The 18,254-nt window shown below is 47.6% G+C and overlaps 2 protein-coding genes across 2 annotated transcripts; both read left to right on the plus strand.

Annotated features, from left to right (window-relative positions):
* The first annotated feature begins 73 nt into the window (after window positions 1-73).
* Window positions 74-10,729, plus strand: JPT1 (Jupiter microtubule associated homolog 1). The gene is made up of 5 exons (XM_041486570.1): window positions 74-231; window positions 2,808-2,950; window positions 3,585-3,682; window positions 5,567-5,594; window positions 9,768-10,729. The coding sequence occupies exons 1-5, from the start codon at window positions 176-178 to the stop codon at window positions 9,914-9,916; spliced, it is 474 nt and encodes a 157-aa protein (XP_041342504.1). The 5' UTR covers window positions 74-175; the 3' UTR covers window positions 9,917-10,729.
* Window positions 10,730-11,443: 714 nt separating this feature from the next.
* Window positions 11,444-18,214, plus strand: NT5C (5', 3'-nucleotidase, cytosolic). The gene is made up of 5 exons (XM_041486707.1): window positions 11,444-11,798; window positions 16,660-16,760; window positions 16,845-16,905; window positions 17,655-17,769; window positions 17,851-18,214. The coding sequence occupies exons 1-5, from the start codon at window positions 11,553-11,555 to the stop codon at window positions 17,991-17,993; spliced, it is 666 nt and encodes a 221-aa protein (XP_041342641.1). The 5' UTR covers window positions 11,444-11,552; the 3' UTR covers window positions 17,994-18,214.
* Window positions 18,215-18,254: the final 40 nt, after the last annotated feature.

Genomic DNA, 18,254 nt, shown 5'->3' on the forward strand with positions numbered 1-18,254 from the left:
AACCTCCCAATGAGCGGGCCGGAGGTGGGCAAGGCTTGCGGTGTGTATAAAAGCTGCGGCGGTGCGGGCGGCGGCCGCAGTTGTCACCGGTAGCGGCAGGGGCAGTTGGTAGGAGCGGCTCTGTCCTCGGGACCGTCAGCGTACAGAGCCCTTCCCTTGGTCCGACCGCTCCGCCATGACCACCACGGCCACGTTCTCGGGCATGGACCCCAATGGCAGGAACAGCTCCAGGTCTGGGGGGTCTCGAGGGCCGCTGGGACCCAGAGGGCGGTGGGGCTGAGGGTCCCGGGGAGGGCATGTCCGGAGCGGCTCCGCAGCGGTGCTGGGGCGCGGTGCTGGGGCGGCGGCTCCGGCCGGGCCGGGGCTGTGGGGATGCGGCTCCTCCCGGCCTCTCCCGGGCGGGCTGGCCAGAGGCGGGGGCGGCCGCGCCCACCCGGGTGGGCTGTGGGGGCATCCCGGGGCCGCGCCGTGCCCGGGGGAGGGAGGTGCGGGAGCTGCCGAGACCCGCCCGGGCCGCTCGCCGCGGCCCCGCCGCCGCTGCCGCCGAACAAAGAAGGGAGGCGACTCCCCGCCTCGGCGCGCAGGCACGGCGCGGGGGCGGGGGGCACCGCGCCCCTCCACCCGCCCGTCTTCCCCTCATCGCCGCGGCCCCGCGCCCCTCGGCCCCGCGAAGCCGCCGCGGGCTGGGTGGGGCCGGGCGGGCTCCATTGTCTGCGCTGCCCGGCCCCCTGCCCGCTCCGCCCGGGGGGGCCCGCTCGGTCCGCGCGCTGCCGGGCTCGGGGCCGGGGCCGCCCGTTCCCCGGGGCCGCGGCCCCGCTGCCGGGGGCGAGCCGGGGCTAGAAGGGGCGGGGGCGAAGCGGAGCCCGTCTGCAAACAAAGAAAACTTGGCAGGTTGGTCTGGAGGAGATGCGCAGCGCCAGGTCGGGCACCCGCGGTCTCGGCAGTCACAGCTGGAGAGGATCGTGTCGTTTTCCACGCTGTCGTGGCTTTTTTCTGTAAGGGTTTGGCCTGACAAAGCGGATGCTTCCTGTTCCTTTTTGGTGCTTTATAAAGCGAAAAAAAAAAAACCTCTACAAAGCTCGTTTCCAAACCTTTTGCCAGAGCTCTTCCTGGAGCTGTGGGTGGATTTTCGGTGGACATCACTGGGTATCAGGTGGAATTTTAACAGCATTTCTTCATTGCTTGAAGTGTTAAACATGGCTTTCATAAAGCAGGTTACAGCATTTTGAGGCTGTGAGAAGCTTATAATAAAATCTGTCAGCCTTTACCTGAGGTTGGTAAAAGGGAATATTAATTTTTAACAGTTTGAGTGATGGATATCTTTTCTCCCTTCAGTTGCCTATTCTGTTAATGTCATTAAGTCTGTCAGTGGAAACTGTTGTGCCCTTAAGAGAGTACTGGTTTCACTGCTGTGGTAAAAAGGGGGGATCTAAGGTTTGGGAACAAGCCCTGCTTTCAACAGACTGTTCTTCAGATTAGTGACTGCAACAGCTATAACTACGAAAATAAACCTTCTGTATGTTTCCTCAGGGAAAAAAAAAAAAAGATAAAGGAGTGATTCAAGACCATTACACCGCATCTTGAGTCAGAAAGGAGACAAAACAAGTCACAATAAAACACTCTCCAGTCTGCTGGGATCCTCCCATTAGCAGCTGAGCATTAGTAGTTCTTAAAAAAAGAATTTTGTTAGGAAAGGTGTTTATCTGGTTATGTAACAGTAAATATCCATGTCACACCCCTTTAGGAATCTCCCTTGCCTTTGGGGTGTTTGAGCTCTGTAGGCTGGAGAAGCGTTTTTGTGTTGCAGCTGGGATGTAACAGGCACAAATTCTCCCAAGATGTGAGTTGTACAATTGGACATGCTCTTTGTGTTGAATTCCCAGGTTTGGAGCATTAACAAGCTGGGTACTGTTTAATGTTCTAACTTTATTAAATTATTTGTTAAAAAGAAGTGTGCACCATCCTTAGTTTGTGCTGGTGTTCATTTTGGAGTCTTGGAGGGCTTGAAAGCCCAAGAAGCCCCAGGTTCTGTTTGTGTCCTCACATCTCTCTGGGAGTTTTGAAAGTTCTCACACACAGTTTTGTTCTCCTGGCTTTTGTCTGGCTTCTCCAGCTACAAAAGATCTCCTGCTTGTGAAAATTAGATCAGGAGGAGTTTATGTTTCAAGATTTATTTTGCTGCAGCTGTTCATTTTGGTTGGGTTCTGCAGGTTGGAAAGCAGACTGCAATCAAGCTCTTGAAGTACTGAGCAGGCTTCTTTTGTGTCTAAGAGCAGATTGTTAGATTTAGGTTACATATCTGGAGCTTTGTACACGTGTCTCTCCTAATAATAGTCAACTCCAAGCTGTTTAATTTCAACTTTTACTCCTAGACCAGCAGCATGCTGCAGACTTGAGGGTTTTTTTCCTGAGGAAACAAATCTAAATGAAGGCTGCAGCACCCAGCCATCAGTGGTGCAACCAGTCCTTTGGTTCAAGCTTCAGTCTTTGCTGTGCAGCCAGTTTGATGATTAAAAATGAACCTTCCCAGGGTACTCTTAAAAAAGCTGGAATTTGACATGCCCACTTAGTTATTTTTATTTTTTATTTGGCTCAGAGTGGTGGGAGCAGCCACTGGTGTGATACTGGATGGAACAAGGGCGCAAGTAGAGCACGAGAGCATTTTATTTTTGTAAGTGCCACTGAAGAGCAGCGGAGATAGAGTGCCAGGATGGAATTCTGGCAGGAGCTCACCTGGATAGTTGAAGTGATGTGCTGGGGCTGCAGCTGGGGGCTGGCACAGGGTGTGAAGCTGCCTCTCTCCACAGAGTGCTGCGTCCTCCCGGTGGCGGCTCCAACTTCTCCCTGGGCTTTGATGAGCCCAAAGAACAGCCTGTGAGGAGGAACAAAATGGCATCCAGCATCTTTGGAACTCCTGAGGAGAACCCACCTTCCTGGGCTAAAGCAGCAGGTGAGGCTGTAGTGCTTTGTTCCCACATCTGCTCACGGGCATTGATTCTTTTTGTGGCTCAGCCTGATGCTTGCTGGTGGCTGGTGTGGAAACCAGAGTTCCCTTCCTGCTTGGTACTTTGGGGTTATAAATGATGCAGACTATAAATTCTCTGCTTGCAGAGAATTGTTTATTTCTCATTAATTTCTTCCAGAGGGGTTTGTTTTATGCAAGTGTTAGGCATGTTGCAAGCAGAGAATTGTATTTTGGATGCAGTTTCTCCAAGTTCAGTCACACAAGTGGACTTGTGCCTTACTGTTTGGAGTAGCACTGCTTGGTCTTGATTATTCAGAGGAAGTTTAGCCTCGTGTTCTCACAGCTGGATTTAAGTTTCACTTTCTGCAGAGCACTGCCCGTATGGGTGGCCTTGGGACCCCAAACTCCTTCTGTTTAAATGACACTCTCACTGCATGGGGTGCTGCTGGAAGACAATAATTTGTGAGGTGTTATCTAAAGGACCAGGACTTTTTAGAATGGTAAAGCTCTAATTTCAAAGAAAAACCTCTCCCAAAGTACCCAAACCTGTGACTATTTATGATGTGCTTTCACATTAAGTTTATCTTGCAACCTGATTAGACTCAATCTCTGGTTGTAGGGGCTAAGCCAGGTGAAACCAGAGACAGCTGTGAATCCTCTGGACCACAAAGAACAAACTCAACTGAGGCAAACTGTGGAGACTTCGTAGATCCCAAGGTCAGTACTTGGCTACAAAGAGCCTGATAATGGACAATTCACACTCTGTGTGGGATTGATTTATCACGGATGTTGACACAGTGGGAAGCATTGTAGGATTTGGATCCTTTCTCTCAAATTTGTTTTTTCATGAAAGGTTCCCCTTTCCATCTGACACTCTTCCAGTATGCTGAGAAAGGAATGGCTGCATTTTTCACAAGGACCACTTTGTAGAGCTCTTAACCCATCTGATTGCTGAGACAGTAATGAAGTGATGTGAAATCTAATTTCAGCTCTGTGTGTGACTGTGGGTTTAAACATCTCACAAACAACAGTTACTGCAGCAGACTCTGTGTGGGTCTGGCAACAAGCTTGGGTTCACATCCCAGCAAATTCTTACCTCAGTAGTTTTAGTGCTTTTTTTGTTTTAATAGTACCATCAGGTGTGTTGTTTTCTATATAAACTCTTTACTTAGTAGCAATGTGGAGCATAATTTATAGTGTTAATGGTGTTAAGTAAAATTTGCTAGATATGTAATTACATTTAATGGGAAAAACAGGGTTCTTTTGAATCACAGTAAATTCAGTAAAAAACCAGTAATTTATCTGAACTTAGAGCCCTGGGAATGTAGGATAGCCTGTATTTGCATGAACAAAGAAAAAAGAAATGTCGTTTAAAACTCTCCAGCCTTAGGTTTTCTGAAAAGAACTGGGTAGATAATTATTTGTCTTGAATGTTGTAGCAGACACCTTTTATCTTAGGTTTTATTTTGGTAATTGGCATCAGGCACCACAACCCATTTTTGTTATTAGCTGTAGCTTTAAGTCACAAAACTTTTCTTTGTTACAAAAAATGTCTTGTTTCAGTTTTGCAAATATAAGTGAGTTTATTTTCTATGGTATATTTTCAGCTTTAAATTTAAATGTTTAGTCTAATTCTTTGTAAATTGTTTCAAACACTGTGGTTCTCAGCTTTGCAAACAGATTCCTCCCATGTGGAATACTTTACTTTTATGCAGTAATTCAGGTGCAAACAGCCTGAGACTTAAGGTGATACATTGGTGTCAGTTTCTGTGCTTTTTTTTTTTTAATCCCAATTTCTGCAGTTTCACTGTGTAATTAGCAATGTTAAATCTATGAAGGTTGATAAACCTGATGCCATTGAAGAGCCTTGGCTGCTGCTGGGAGACTCCCTGTCTTTGTGTCAAGCTGCAGCCTGCAAACAGATTCAGCATGTAAAGAATGTTGAACTGTTTATGTAGTGAAGGAAACTTTATCAGGGAAAAAAAAGCTGATCTGTGTTTCACAAATGAAGTTAAATACCCTGGAAAGAACAAATGCTCTTGGCCTTGACAACAGATAAATGCAAAGAGTTGCTCGGTAGAAAGCAGAGGATGCTCAACTCTTTCTTGTTGTTGTCAGTGTAATTTTTTTGCCCTTCCTGCTGGGCAGTGGGAATATTCTGGATCCTGTCAGTGCTGCTTGATGTGGGATGCTCTGTACAATAAAGTGTTCTTACCCACCTCTGTCCTTCACTGTGGGAATAACAAATGTGCCACATGTCATCAGGATTACTCCAATATCTGTTTCAACTTCTAGAAGTATGTTAGGCAAATAAAGAACCGGTTAAATTATAAGTCAGTCTGTAAGAAATGGTGTTTACAAACCCATGATTTCAAACTGCAGAATTACGAGTGCAGAGCCCACTGTGTCCCTCTGGGTTCTGTCCCTCAGAGCCTGTTGCTGCTCCAAAATTGCCTCCCTGAGCCTGTGGCTCAGAATGTGATGCCACACAGAGCAGTGTGCCCAGACACCACAGTCACACCATGGAGGAGTATCCACTCCGTGGAATAGTAAAATGCTTTATGAAACATGAGATGTAACATGTTCCTCTCTCTTTTCTAGGGAGGAGATGTTGGTGGTGACATTTTTGGTGAGTAACTTCCTTGGACTCCTCCAGTAAAAGCCTGTTGCAGGTGGCTTTGCAGTAGAAGAAGATGTAGGATCTATAAATGGTAATTTATTAGGAGAGAGGCAGCCTGGGGTTGTCCCTGGAACCCATCAAACCAACAGAGTGACCAACTGCTTTGCTGGGGCCTGGAGGGAAATGTGGAGTGCTGTTGCTCATCAGGGTAAAAAGGAGACCTGTCCTGTTGGTTTATTTTGCTAGCAGCTGTTGGTGTCAGGATTTGTCTAAGTACTGGAAGGTAAGGTGGAGACTCCTGCAAAGAGTTCAGTGATTGAAAGGTTACACTGCTGTTAGAGTTGCTTATAATTATAATTAAATTAAATATGCTTATAATTAAATAGGACACACATCAACATAATTGATTTTAGTTTAGCAGTTTCCTTCTTTCCCATTGTCTTTTCACACAGCAAACTCCACATTTGCAGGAAGAATCAAACCCAGCTACTGCTTCTGCAAGTGTCTGTATTAACCAGCTCTCTCCTTCCTGTTGCTTTTTAAATGCTGATTTTTGCCAAGGAAGTTGATCTGCATACTGCAAATCTCCTGTAAACAGGCATTTCCCCTTGAAGTGCTTTTTCTAGCTTTGAGGCTGGAAATGCCTCCTTTGCAAGATTCACTTTAGGAATATCTGACTTCCTGATGACAGGAATTCGTGTGTTGACTGCTGCTTTCCAAGTGCTGCTTTCAACACCTTAGAGTGGTGGGACATCCCTGAGGCCATTAGCACCTCCATGTCCTGAAAAGACACTTGCTGGGAGGGGGGAGAGCTTTTCCAGAACATTTCCACTACCTCTGAGTGGTGTCTGCCTAAAATAAGTGTTGCCTCTCTAGCAGGCTGCTTCTAATCCAACTGTACAGGCTCTAGGATTTCTTTCCCATGTCTGTCTGATCTTAATTAGCACTGTAGGCATCTAGTGTTTATGCCTTGAGTAGGAGGATGTGGTTTGCTAATAGAAGAGAACTGCTCTAAGGGCTCTGCTGCTTTTCCTGGTGCTTGTTTAAACCAGCTTCCCACAGGGCAGAGGAGATCCCACAAACAGCAGGGAGGTGAGAAGGGCTGAGATGCCAGGAAGCAGAAATAGGGCTGCCTGGGATCAGGACAGCTGGCTGAAATTTGGTGTGCAAAGTGGTATTCCTGACTTTTTAAAAAAGTTCACATTTTCAAAGGTGTTATATTAGTCTTTTGGTTTGTTTCTGGCAAGTGACAGTGAAGGAAGTTCTTATCAAGGGTCAGGTGAATCTATGCTGGGAAGTGGTTAAAAAAACAAGTATTATGGAAAGTAACTGGGATTGTTTCTTGTTGTGGCCATGACTGAAAATTAAATTTTTGAAGCTGGCCAAGATTGAAATAAAAATGGCAGGCAGGGGTTTGAATGTTAAACTTTCACTGATGGTACTTAGGAAGGAGTAGAAATTAATGCCTCCTGGAAATGGTGTCTGTGGCAAATACCTGAACACCCTGATGGATTGTTAAATGAATTCCTACCATCACTGGTTGCTTTGGGTGTTGTAGTAGAGTGGAGCCCAGTCCCTCTGATCTGGCTGTCCCTCCTCCCCTGGATTTTCCTGCTGTGGGATGGCAGATTTAGGGTGCTGAACATCCCACTGGCATACCTGGGACTTTGTACTGGCCTTGTAGGGCTGTCTCTGGGGTTAGCAAAGGAACAATGAACACCTCCAAGCAAAAGCTGTCTGCTGACAGGTTCACAGCACAACCAGATTCTTAATAGGTTTCTGTCATTAAAAAATGTTTAGTCTTTTGAATGTGGAAATTATTTTCTGTATGTAACTGATTATAAAACTCCAAGTATGTGTCAGGTGGGATGTGTATGTTTATTAATCAAGCCTATCTAGGGTAAAAAAAACCTACTTATTTTGTAGAAGGGCTCTTGTTTCCTCTTTGGGAGCTGTAGTTCCTTTTGGGCATCAGAGTTCCCAGTGGTTTGCAGTGCACTCAGCAGGGAGCTGTTTCAGGAATTAGACCCTTTCTGAGAAGGGAGGAGCTTTAATATTTTATCTGATCCTGTTGGTTTTACCACTTTGCTCATCAGGTTGGCAAACTTACCTTGATTATGTGGGAAGTGCTAATGTATATCAGCTGCACAAGGAGCTCCAGAAACTTCCCCCAAAGCCTCCTCTGCTGGTAATTCTTGTTTCTTTTGTGATTCAGGGGCAGTGTGAGCTGAATGACTGTGAGCAGCTAAGGAGAATCAGGCAGTGCCCGATGGGGTGTGAGCAGTGCAGGCTGTACATGACCCACAGGAAGGTGGAGCCTGGATCCTGCCCAGTGCTGGGACTGTCCCCAGGCAGGGACATTGAGCACTTGCTCAGTCAGCAGACTGGGACACACACCAGCTGCAGGAGCTTCAGGCTTAAAGTGTGGTGTTAACCCAGCACAGCTGAACCAAACAGTTAATGAGCACAGCAGAGGATCTCTAGTGGAGATTATTCCTGATTGCATGAGGACTGTGCTCAGATGCTGGAGTTCTTCGAGATTATTATAAGCATGGATATAGGGAGGTTCAGTGGGCACAAGTTGGGCTTTGGTGTTTCTGATAACATTCTGCATTGAAAAATATAAACTGAGTTGACACAGGATGTGAGGAAAGCTGCTGCTGGGAGTAGGAAGAACAGGAGGCAAAGGGTAGGACTTAGTAATTACCTTTCAGGTTGGAAAAATGAGCTATGGGAGATGATAGGAGGTGGTTTTATTCAGTGCCTTTTTCTGTGACCTGGAAAAGGTAATGAACAGTGAAGTCTCCAGTTTTGTTGGTGATATTACCTCTTTCAAGTAGTCAAATTGTGCTGATGGTGGGAAAATCTCACTGCCAGAAGGACTCAGCTAAATGAGGCAGGCAGGTATAAAGGCAGGATAATCCCTGTGTAAGCAAGTGTAAAGTAATGAATCTGGGGTGGGGGTGGGGGGGAACCCCTAAAAACTAAACCATGGCAGCCTTGTATTCAGCTCTGTGCTGGGGATCAACCAAGATCTGCCTTGAGTCCTTCCCCTTGAAATTCTTTGAGGTGTTTGGAGGTGCCAGCAAAATACTGAATGTCATCAGGGAGAGGATGGAAAATTACATACTGTTAACTGTAAACAGTGGTAATACCCCTATGTCTTGAATTGTGTACAGTCTTTGACACATAAAGAGCAGGGGGTTGTAGGGGAGGTCACAGGGAAGGTGAAGGGGAAGATGAAGGAGTGCAGTGGCTGCTCTGTAAGGGGAGATTGGAGTAGTTGTGCCTGTTCAGTTTGGAGAGAAGGCTGGGGGAGGAAAATTGATCAAGATCTACTAAATTGTGAAGCTTAAGCTGAATGTGCAGCAGTCCTTTGAACTCTCCCAACCCAGAATTAGTGAGAGGAAACAATGGGGTCTGTTGAAAACAGGTGAGGTTCATCTTTAGCACCAATGTCAGGGGCTGCTTGGTGCTGTTTGGGGCCTTTGGCTCAGAACTGATCATGCTAATCTGTAAAAATGTGAGATGCTGGTGTACTTGTTGTACTCAGTTGTCAACAATGCAAATACTTTAATTGTTTGCTCCAGTATCTAAAGTGCTTCCTGTGAAGAATTCCTTCTGTGCCCTGTCTTCACTTGTGGTTTGCTCAGAAGGATTTAAAATAAACTATCATGTGCTCTCCAGGGAGTGTACAATCAGACCTCCCCATGCATGGCTGTTCCCTGGTGTGTCCTGTGTGAAGCCTCAGAAGTGTGTCAGATCCTTTTCCCTCCAGTTAGGAAATTGGGGATGCAGTTTGAGCTCTTGCTGGTGCTGCTGTGGCTCCCAGCACCTGCTCAGACCTGAGTGACAGCACCACAGTCACAACACTGACTGATTATATGTAGAAGACTTAAGCCTTAAGCTGCTTGTCATTTAAAAAAATGAATTGCTGGTGTCCCCTAATAGCAGCTGGCTGAATGTGGCTCTTGCTGAAGGCCTGAGACTGAGCTGTAAGGCCTCAGATTTGATCTGAGAAACACTTCTGAGGGCTGAGTCTGCCCTGCCAGTGGGTGACAGCATTGGAGTGTGTCTGTACCCCTGGACAAAACTGACAGGAGCCGAGCTTCCGTCTGAGCTAGCCAAACATCTGGCTCTCATCATCCACATCAAACACTTTAAAAGCTTCTTTTCTTCTAGAAAACACTGAGGCTGATGTAGAAGCTGCCCCAGGTCAGAGTGAAGAAAAGTCCCTGCCTGCTGCACCTGTTCCTAGCCCAGTAGCACCAGCACCTGCACCCTCCAGGAGAAATCCACCCGGTGGCAAGTCCAGCCTAGTGCTCGGTTAAACCTTTCCCTTCCTGACTGTTTTGAACTCGTGTCTGTTTTCTTTCCCCCATGCTTGTGAACTGCACAACTTGAGCCTGACTGTACATCTCAAATTTCTTTCATTAAAAAGAAGCACTTTATGTACTCCATCTTTTTTTGAAATTAAGGGTTTTTTTCCACTTCTGTCCTTTGTTTCCCCCAGATCTACTGGAAGTGACATGAGTGTTTTCTAGTGATAGACTTGAGGGAAAGCTTTATGAAGTATTGTAATGTAATTCAAAGGAGAGTAGCTTGGTTCTAAGTGTGCTTAGAGGGTTTTTGTACTGAGGTTTTTTTTTTAGAACCCCTTAGCTTTACAAGGGTCTAGAATCCTGGTTAACCAGGCCAGCAAACAATCAGCAAGAGCAGTCCCTTCCTCCACATGTGGGGTTAAGGTATCTAAAAGGCTTCATTGACTGCATGTGGTAAATGCCTTGAGCCCTGCTGTGCCATATAAATCATTAAGTGGTTAATGTACACCATGCTGCCTTTAAAAACAAAACAAATCTTGATACTGGACTACTATGACACAGGGTCTGTGCCAAATAGAGGGCTGATGACCAGAGCCACCTGGCCTAGTGCTGGGAAGGGGCTGATTCAGACTTTATTCAGTAAAGGTGGAGTGGATCATATAAATAAAAATTACAGGGCATTTTTTTTTACAACTGACTCAATGCTGTGCATGATCATGCTGGTGCTTGACCATGAGGTGAAAATCTCATCCTTTAAAGTGTGTGTTGTAATTTCACAAAGCTGGATTGTTGCTTAAAAGTAAATAATATAGAAATTTTGAAGCAGTGTTTCCTGTGTGGGTTTTATTTCACGGGTTTGGTTTTGCTTTGTTCTCAGTTGTCCTTGTCTCATCCAACCTTCCCTGCTCTAACAGAGGAGAGTTCTTACACCTGGCTTGAGGTCACCACCATGTGCTGGCTTCCCCCCAAGAATTTGATTTATCTCTTCATTTTTAGCTTCTAGATCAGAGATCTGTGGAATATGGCTTGATATATATTATGGTTTATCCAAAACACTGTTTTTTTCTCAAGAAAACTGAGAAAAGTTTATTTTCTTCATTAACAAGAAAAAAAAAAACCAGAGGACCCTAAAAACGGAGAGGGTGGAATTGAAATCAAGCCATGAAGGGCTCTGCTGCCCAAAAGCCACAGCAGAGCATCTCTATGGAGCTGCTGTGTCTGCTGGTGCATTTTCCACCCTTCTCCAGGAAGAACCGGTGCCCAAAAGCACCCTGGCTTTCCAAATCACTGCGCAGAAGCCCTGCCCTGGGGTGCTGACCCCGCCGAACTGGATTTGCTCTGACGTGCTCCTCTGCCCTCCCTCCGGGAGCTGATGTGCACCGTGCCCTGCACAGACAGCGTGGGGAATAACCCATGAATTCATATTTCCTTTGCAAGCCTCGTGCCCAGGGGAGCTCGTTAATGCTCCTTGGTGGCTGCTGAGGCTCCAGTGTGCTGCTTTCTCCTCGGGCAGCCGCGTCCCGGTCACTGCGGGGTCCCCAGGGGTGGCATTTTTGGGTTTTTCCTCTGTCGCTGCTGGAGCCCAGCCCTGTTCCCACGCGGGGCTGCCCCCGAGGCGTTCCGCTCCGCCCCTTCATGCATATTCATGTGGTTAATATGCATATGCATGAGCGCTCCGGCGGTGCCGGAGCCGGGCTGTGTGCTCGGCATGGGCAGCGCGGCCGCGCCGCTGCGGGTGCTGCTGGACATGGACGGCGTCCTGGCCGACTTCGAGGGCGCGGTGCTGCGGGAATTCCGCCGCCGCTTCCCGGCGGAGCCGCGCGTGGAGCTGGCGGAGCGCAGGGGCTTCTCGGTGCGGGAGCAGTACGGCAGGCTGCGGGAGGAGCTGGCGGTGAGTGCGGCTGCGGGGCCAGCACGGCCTCCCCACCCCGCTGGAAACCTCTCCCTGCCCGCCGGGCTGTGCCAAGCTCAGCGTGGGACCGGGGTTTTTTAAAAAAAATCTCTTAAATTACCTGCAGGAGTTTTTTTTTGTCCGTGTATACCTAGGTGGGATTAGTTTAAGGAATACCCGAACAATAAGTCATGTTTGTTTATGGAAGATAATAACCGAATTCATGGCTGCTCACTATATTTACGGGTTCCTAGTTCCAGGAACTTTTGACCATCAATAGTCATCGATCAGAACTCTGGCAGTTTGGAGCCTGTGGAAATGCTGACTGGATTCATACTCCTGTTTATCAGCCAGTGGCAGGAGCCTGTACTTCTGTATAGGACAGGAGGGAAATGAAATTGTCATTTCTCAGCAATAAAAAGCCCCAGGCTCAGTACATGTTCTTAAAATGAGCAATAAACTTCTAGGGAGAGTGTTCAGCACAGCTTGGATCAGCGTCTGTTCCATTTCCTTACAGAGTCCTGGACTGTCCTGTGGTGACCAGAAGGAAGGGTGAAATCTGGATTTACAGTATTTCTAATTTTGTCTTGCAGACCTCTCTGTTACTCATCCAGCCATTAGCAAACATTAAAAATGGCAACAGTTTGCATGGATGGAGGGTGTTCCAACAGCTTTCTCCTGCTGTTCCTGATCTCTTACCTGCCATGCACTCGGCTTGTCAGGGCATGCAGAGGGACAATGGATACAGGATTTCATTCTGTACAAACTCAGACAGAACATATGTAGTTCTTGTCCTGCTGTGGAGCCGTGTGAGCACGTGCAGAGCGCTCAGGGAGCTTTGAGTAAGTTATTGCTCTGCTGCAAAACAAGAACAGGAACATGAGTAGGTAAAGAAGAAGATGGTTCAGTGAATGGTTTGATGGCAGAATTCCCACGCACAGATCTGTCTGTAAAGGGTTGGCTATCCTGGAAGAAGTCACTGATTATCAGTACACAAATTAAGGCTGCATAAAACACAAAATTATAAATACTGTGAATCCAGACTTCACCCTTCCTTCTGGTCACCATGGGACAATTGAGTTCCTTACAGGACTCTGTAAGGAAACTGCTGACCCAGGCTGTGCTGAACACTTTCCCTGAGAAGTTCTTTGCTCATTTCAAGACCCTGTACTGGCCTGGGAGTTTTTACTGCTAAGAAATGACAATTCACATTCATTTCACTCCTGTTCCATAGTGAAGTAAAGCCTCCTGCTTCAGAATAAGGGGCAGGAGTGCTGGATCCAGTCAGCATTTCCACAGGCTACAAACTGCTGGAGTTCAGATCGATGATTACTGATGGTCAAAAGTTCCTGGAAGCAGAAACCTGTCAGTAGACATCAATTTGGCTATTACATTGCATAAACAAAAATGATTTTTGTTTGAATGAGTATTCCTTAAACGAATCCTGTGGGGGGGAAAAAAAATGGTGCAGGTAATTCAAGGGGTCATGACTTCTTATTTTTTTCTTTTTTGGAAGATCTACAATCTGATCTGTGAGAAAATTGCCCTTTGTTCTATTTCTGGAATCCTCATTCCCTAATTTGGTTCATGCTCATCCTGTTCCTCCCCAGACCTTGGGTGTGGCAATGAAATAACCAGATAACTGGTTTGGATCCCAGCACACCAACAGTGGCAGAAAGCTCTTATCTTGCTGTTCTAGCATGACTTCCTAAGGAAATAAGCTTTGTGGAGCTGTGCTGTGTGTCTGTCTCCTTCAGTAATCTCTGGAGCTTTGGGCTGGTTTAGGTATCTTTGGCAGAACAATAAAGTTATAGTTTTAAAGATATGAGGCTCCTTTGGGTTTTACATAAATTCCATCCATTAGTTTAAAAACAGAGTCCTTGTTTGTTCTGCTATGGCTCTACAGAGTGTCTGTGGGACAGGAGAATCCCTGTGGAAAGTCTCTCCTTGGCTCCAGCTGCAGGGAAAGCTTTGGCAGGAGCCAGCAGCCCACACAGGGCAGTTTGTGTGTCCATGCAGGGAAACGGAGCCTGCAGGTTGTCAGTGCTGAAAGGAGGGGGTCAGCTGGACACCAGAGGGTCAGCTGGACACCAGGGGGTCAGTGGGACACCAGGGGCTCAGCTGGACACCAGGGGGTCAGCTGGACACCAGGGACTCACCTGGACACCAGGCTCTTTGTGGCAGATCAGGTGTCTGTCTATGAATTTCAGGGTGTGAGATGTTCTCGTGGCAGGCCCTGGGAAGTGCTGTGATGATGGTTTGTGCATCACCTCTTCCTGATGGTGTTCATGCTTAGCTGGTGCTGAGCAGCTGCCCCTTGAAACTTGAGCCATTGCTTTGGTTTTGTTTCTGTTTTGATTGCAAGTTGATCATTAATTTCACATTGTAAATCCATTTTATTTAGAAGGGCTTCTAATCTATTTTATTTTGTTGAAGATATTTTTCACTGCACTTGCCTACCTGCCCTCCCGTGTGTGTGGCCGTTTTGTTGGTGGGGATTTATCTCTGTGTTTCCTGGCCCCAGGCAGTTTCAAGAAAAGGATTCAACATCCCCACCAGTGGTAAAAAATTTTAATTATTTTGAAGTCCTGCAAATGGGAAAGCATAGGGACAGATGTAGCCCCTCCAGTTCTGTATCCAAATTGTTATCTTACTAACGGAAGTTAAAAGGAAACGTTCAGCATTGGTGGCATGAACACGAGGAAAGAAAATGGTTTTACTTTCTTTTTCTAGTCAGTTTTGTATGAGAGGAAATGGCTTCTGGTTCCAAGAGTCATCAAATCAAATTTCTTTCTCCAGCAAAGTCAGACTTTTTTGTGATGTGGTGGAAACTTGCCAGTTTCTGGTGTCTTGCTGAAAGATAAAAGAGCTTTCAGACATGAGCCCTAAGTCTGTAATTCAGTCTCCTTGGGAAGAGCTCCAGGGAATTGTTGCTGGGATCAGGGAGGCTTTGCATGGAAAGAGAGATCTGGGCAGATCTGATTGCCATGTCTGAACCTAGACAGGCTGCTTAACCTCGTCTGATCTGCGTGTGAAATCAGGCAGTGCTTCCAACTTCCCGGCTGTTGATTTGTGAGTATTTGTAGGTGGTGATAACTGAGCGAGCTTCAGGATCTGGGAGTCTGGTTTAATGCTGATTCTTCCTCACTGCTGCTTAATTGAAATGGGTTTTTGTTGATGTTCCACTGATACAGCAAGGAGACCTTCAGCTGGGGTCTAAAGAGCTGGACACTTCTAAGCAAAGGCTGCAGCCTGCCTTTGAAGAATACTAAACAAGAATTTAGTTTTCCAAACTGTTCAGTGGCATGGGAATGTATGACTTTAATGCTTGTGGAATAATGCTGCTTTGACACCTCTGAAGTTCACGATGTGACCCCAAGGAAGTTAAGATTTGTGTGTCTCAGGGTAAAGAGATATTGGAAGCTTAACCTCTCTGTCTGAAGGTGAAACTTAGGCCTGGAAGGGGCCTCAGCCCTCGGTGCTGCTGTGGGTCCTTTGCCAGGATGAGATGTGGGATAAGGAAGGGGAGAGCCCATCAGCTGTGACCTGCTGTGAAACACTCATTTAACACAGGCCACTGAATAGTAACCAGGGAGCAATTCTTAAAATTAACTAACCAGAGCTGGATTCAAACCAGTAAATTTCCTAATAATAAAAGACGTGAAAATGTCTTACCTGTAAATTAAGAAGAAAAAGGACTGGAAGGACAGTCTTACCTGGAAATTGCCCTGGAGATACTGCTCTTCCTTTCAGACATTAAAGATACCACTGTACTGTATCATATTAAATACCTTTTTGTCCCATTTTTGGATACATTAGCCTGGGATAACACTGCTCCTCCAGAAATCTTGTTTCTTTCCTATTTACACTCACTTAAAAATGATTCTACCTTTTGAGCTAACCTCCTTCACCACTTGTTTATCATGGATTTCCTCTCTGGTTCCTGTGGTATCCCACCTGCCTGTATGGAAGGCGGGTTTGCATCGAGAGCAGGGGCAGACACAAAAGGGACAAAGCCCTTAATCACAGAGCTCGGCCCAGTGCTGAGCCAGGTGAGGGGGGCAGTGTCCCACAGCACCCTCAAACCCAGCCCAGATGGAGCTCATGGGCTGCACAGGCCACCTCTCACAGGCAGAAGTTCTTGGGAAGCACAGGGATCGCCTCTGAACTTCCTGCTGAAGTCTCAGACTCTTTGGAGCAGACTCATGACCCCAGGGGAGCAGCTCTATCCAGGCTGGAGCCAAGGCCACCTGCTCCTTCAACAGAATTTGAAGTGGGTGGTTGAAAATCGAAAAGCCACAAAGACATGGAGCTTTCCCAGCACTCTCACCTTCATCCTTCCCTCCTGCTGAAGGGATTCCCCCCAGGTGTGGCTGTGCTGCCTGGCCATTGGCACGGCCACCTCTGTACCCTGTTTGCTCTGAAGGAACAGGAGGCTGATGGCCAGTGCCTGTGTCTGCCCACCCATCCCAGTGAATTCCTGAGCCCTCAGCTAATCTCAGCCAAATGTGACAGAGGAGGAGAAGCCTCCAGTTTGTTGCTTTGGTTTTCACCAGCTGGAAAGACAGCTGCTGGGAAGGGGTGGGATGGGAGCTCTGCCTCCCTCAGCCCCCCAGAGACTCCAGTGGGTTGGGGCTGGTTGTGGGAGCAAAGCCAGGCCAGGGGCAGCTCTGCCTCCTCATGAGCCACCAGAAAGTGACTTCTCCTTCTTGTGTGCCCAAGCTGGACCTTTTCCAGAACCCAAAGGTGAGATATTTTATAATCCACTCCTGGGGGGAAGCACCAGGCTGTTACACAGGGGATGACTGGAGAGTGCTGTGACAGAGCACAGCCGCTGCTCATCGTCCTCTTTCTCCTGCAGGCCAAGGTAGCCAGTGTCTATGAGTCACCTGGCTTCTTCCTAGACTTGGATCCAATTCCAGGAGCCCTGGAAGCTGCGCAGGAGATGCTCCACATGCAGGAGTAAGGACACTTTGCACCCTGCAGCCCTTCTCCAGGATCTAACACAATTTCCCCTGACTGCTAACAAAGGCTGTTTCTTTTCAGTACTGAAGTCTTCATTTGCACCAGCCCTCTCCGGAAGTACGAGCACTGCATCGTGGAAAAGGTGGGAGAGAATAGGTTTTATTGGGTTTAATGCTGCTTTTGCAAGGCCTTGCTGTTTCATACTACCCAAGCTGGAGCAACTCCTTTCTAGAGACAGTAGCTGCTCCAGCTGCCAGGCTTCCCTCAATCTCTGAGGGACAGGTTCTCACACACAGAGCAGTAACTCAGGACAGGGAATCTCCAAGTGCCACATTTTGCCAGAATTGCTGCGGAGCACGTGAGCCCTGGGCTCTTGGAGCTGGGCTGGGACCAGCTGTGTCAGCAGGTGACAACAAAGGAACTGTTGTAGTGTGACCCAGAGAGATGGGATATTCCAAGGGGATTCTACTCTGGAGAACCACCAACCAACAAAACCTACTGCAGTGTAAATCTGGAGCCCGAGATGTCCCAGAAGAGGTTGAGGCGGCTGTAGTGTTGGAATAAGTCCTTTGTGCCTGTGGCACAAGAATGGAAGGGGGGAACTTTGATCACTGGAATGACTTAGATGGGTACAGCCCACGTGCTCTGGGCAAGCAGCCAGTGCTTCTCACAAACTCAACAGTTGGGCACAGCCAGGGCAGTGCTGAGTGAAGGCTGTCACACAAACAGGTTTAATCAGCACCCTGGGCCACAGCCAGTCTCCATGTGGGGATTCCTAGACACAGATAAGGTTTACAGGGGGAAGAAATTGCTCTATTAGGGCTGGTCTGACAGGAGTGATGTGCAAACTGAGAGCACAGCAGGATTTTCTCCTGTTCCTTGTCTCTGCAGTATAAGTGGGTAGAGAAACACTTGGGACCCGAGTTCGTGGAGCGGATTATTCTGACCCGAGACAAGACCGTGGTGGCTGCTGACCTGCTGTTTGATGACAAGGACACCATCCAAGGTTTGAACAGCACTTCCATGGTTGGCTGCTGGCTGGGGAGCCACCCCCCAGCTGATCCCAGCTTTTCCCCCTTTCCCACAGGCGCGGAGCCGAACCCGAGCTGGGAGCACATCCTGTTCACCTGCTGCCACAACAGGCACGTCCAGCTGCCGGCCCCGCGCCGGCGCCTGCGCTCCTGGGCCGACGACTGGAAGGCCATCCTGGACAGCAAGCGCAGGCAGTAGTCCAGGAAGGGGATGCTGCGCTCTTCCCGCTGCCAGGAAACAACCAGCCTACCCCTGCCATGCCCAGGAGGCACTGTCACTGCAGGGATCATGGAAGACATGAGCTGCTCCTGTCAGACACGGTGCTCTGGGTTTCTGGGAGATTGCTCTGCACTGTTAATCTCTGTAGTGTTTTGGATGTTTGCTGTTGGAGAAGAGAAACTATAAACTACAAGCAGCTGTGGTTGGATTTGTATGTGTGTTTATCATCACTCCTGTTTG

The sequence above is a fragment of the Pyrgilauda ruficollis genome, unplaced genomic scaffold (genome assembly GCF_017590135.1).
Source record: "Pyrgilauda ruficollis isolate IOZ18807 unplaced genomic scaffold, ASM1759013v1 scaffold77, whole genome shotgun sequence".
Taxonomy (NCBI): domain Eukaryota; kingdom Metazoa; phylum Chordata; class Aves; order Passeriformes; family Passeridae; genus Pyrgilauda; species Pyrgilauda ruficollis.

Excerpts from the sequence above, each read along its gene's own strand:
- NT5C (XM_041486707.1), top strand. The coding sequence starts at position 11,553 with ATGTGGTTAATATGCATATGCATGAGCGCTCCGGCGGTGCCGGAGCCG. Across the intron at positions 16,761-16,844 it reads GAGATGCTCCACATGCAGGA|TACTGAAGTCTTCATTTGCA; the intron begins GTAAGGACACTT and ends GTTTCTTTTCAG. Across the intron at positions 17,770-17,850 it reads TGACAAGGACACCATCCAAG|GCGCGGAGCCGAACCCGAGC; the intron begins GTTTGAACAGCA and ends CCTTTCCCACAG.
- JPT1 (XM_041486570.1), top strand. The coding sequence starts at position 176 with ATGACCACCACGGCCACGTTCTCGGGCATGGACCCCAATGGCAGGAAC. Across the intron at positions 232-2,807 it reads AATGGCAGGAACAGCTCCAG|AGTGCTGCGTCCTCCCGGTG; the intron begins GTCTGGGGGGTC and ends CTCTCTCCACAG. Across the intron at positions 2,951-3,584 it reads TTCCTGGGCTAAAGCAGCAG|GGGCTAAGCCAGGTGAAACC; the intron begins GTGAGGCTGTAG and ends CTCTGGTTGTAG.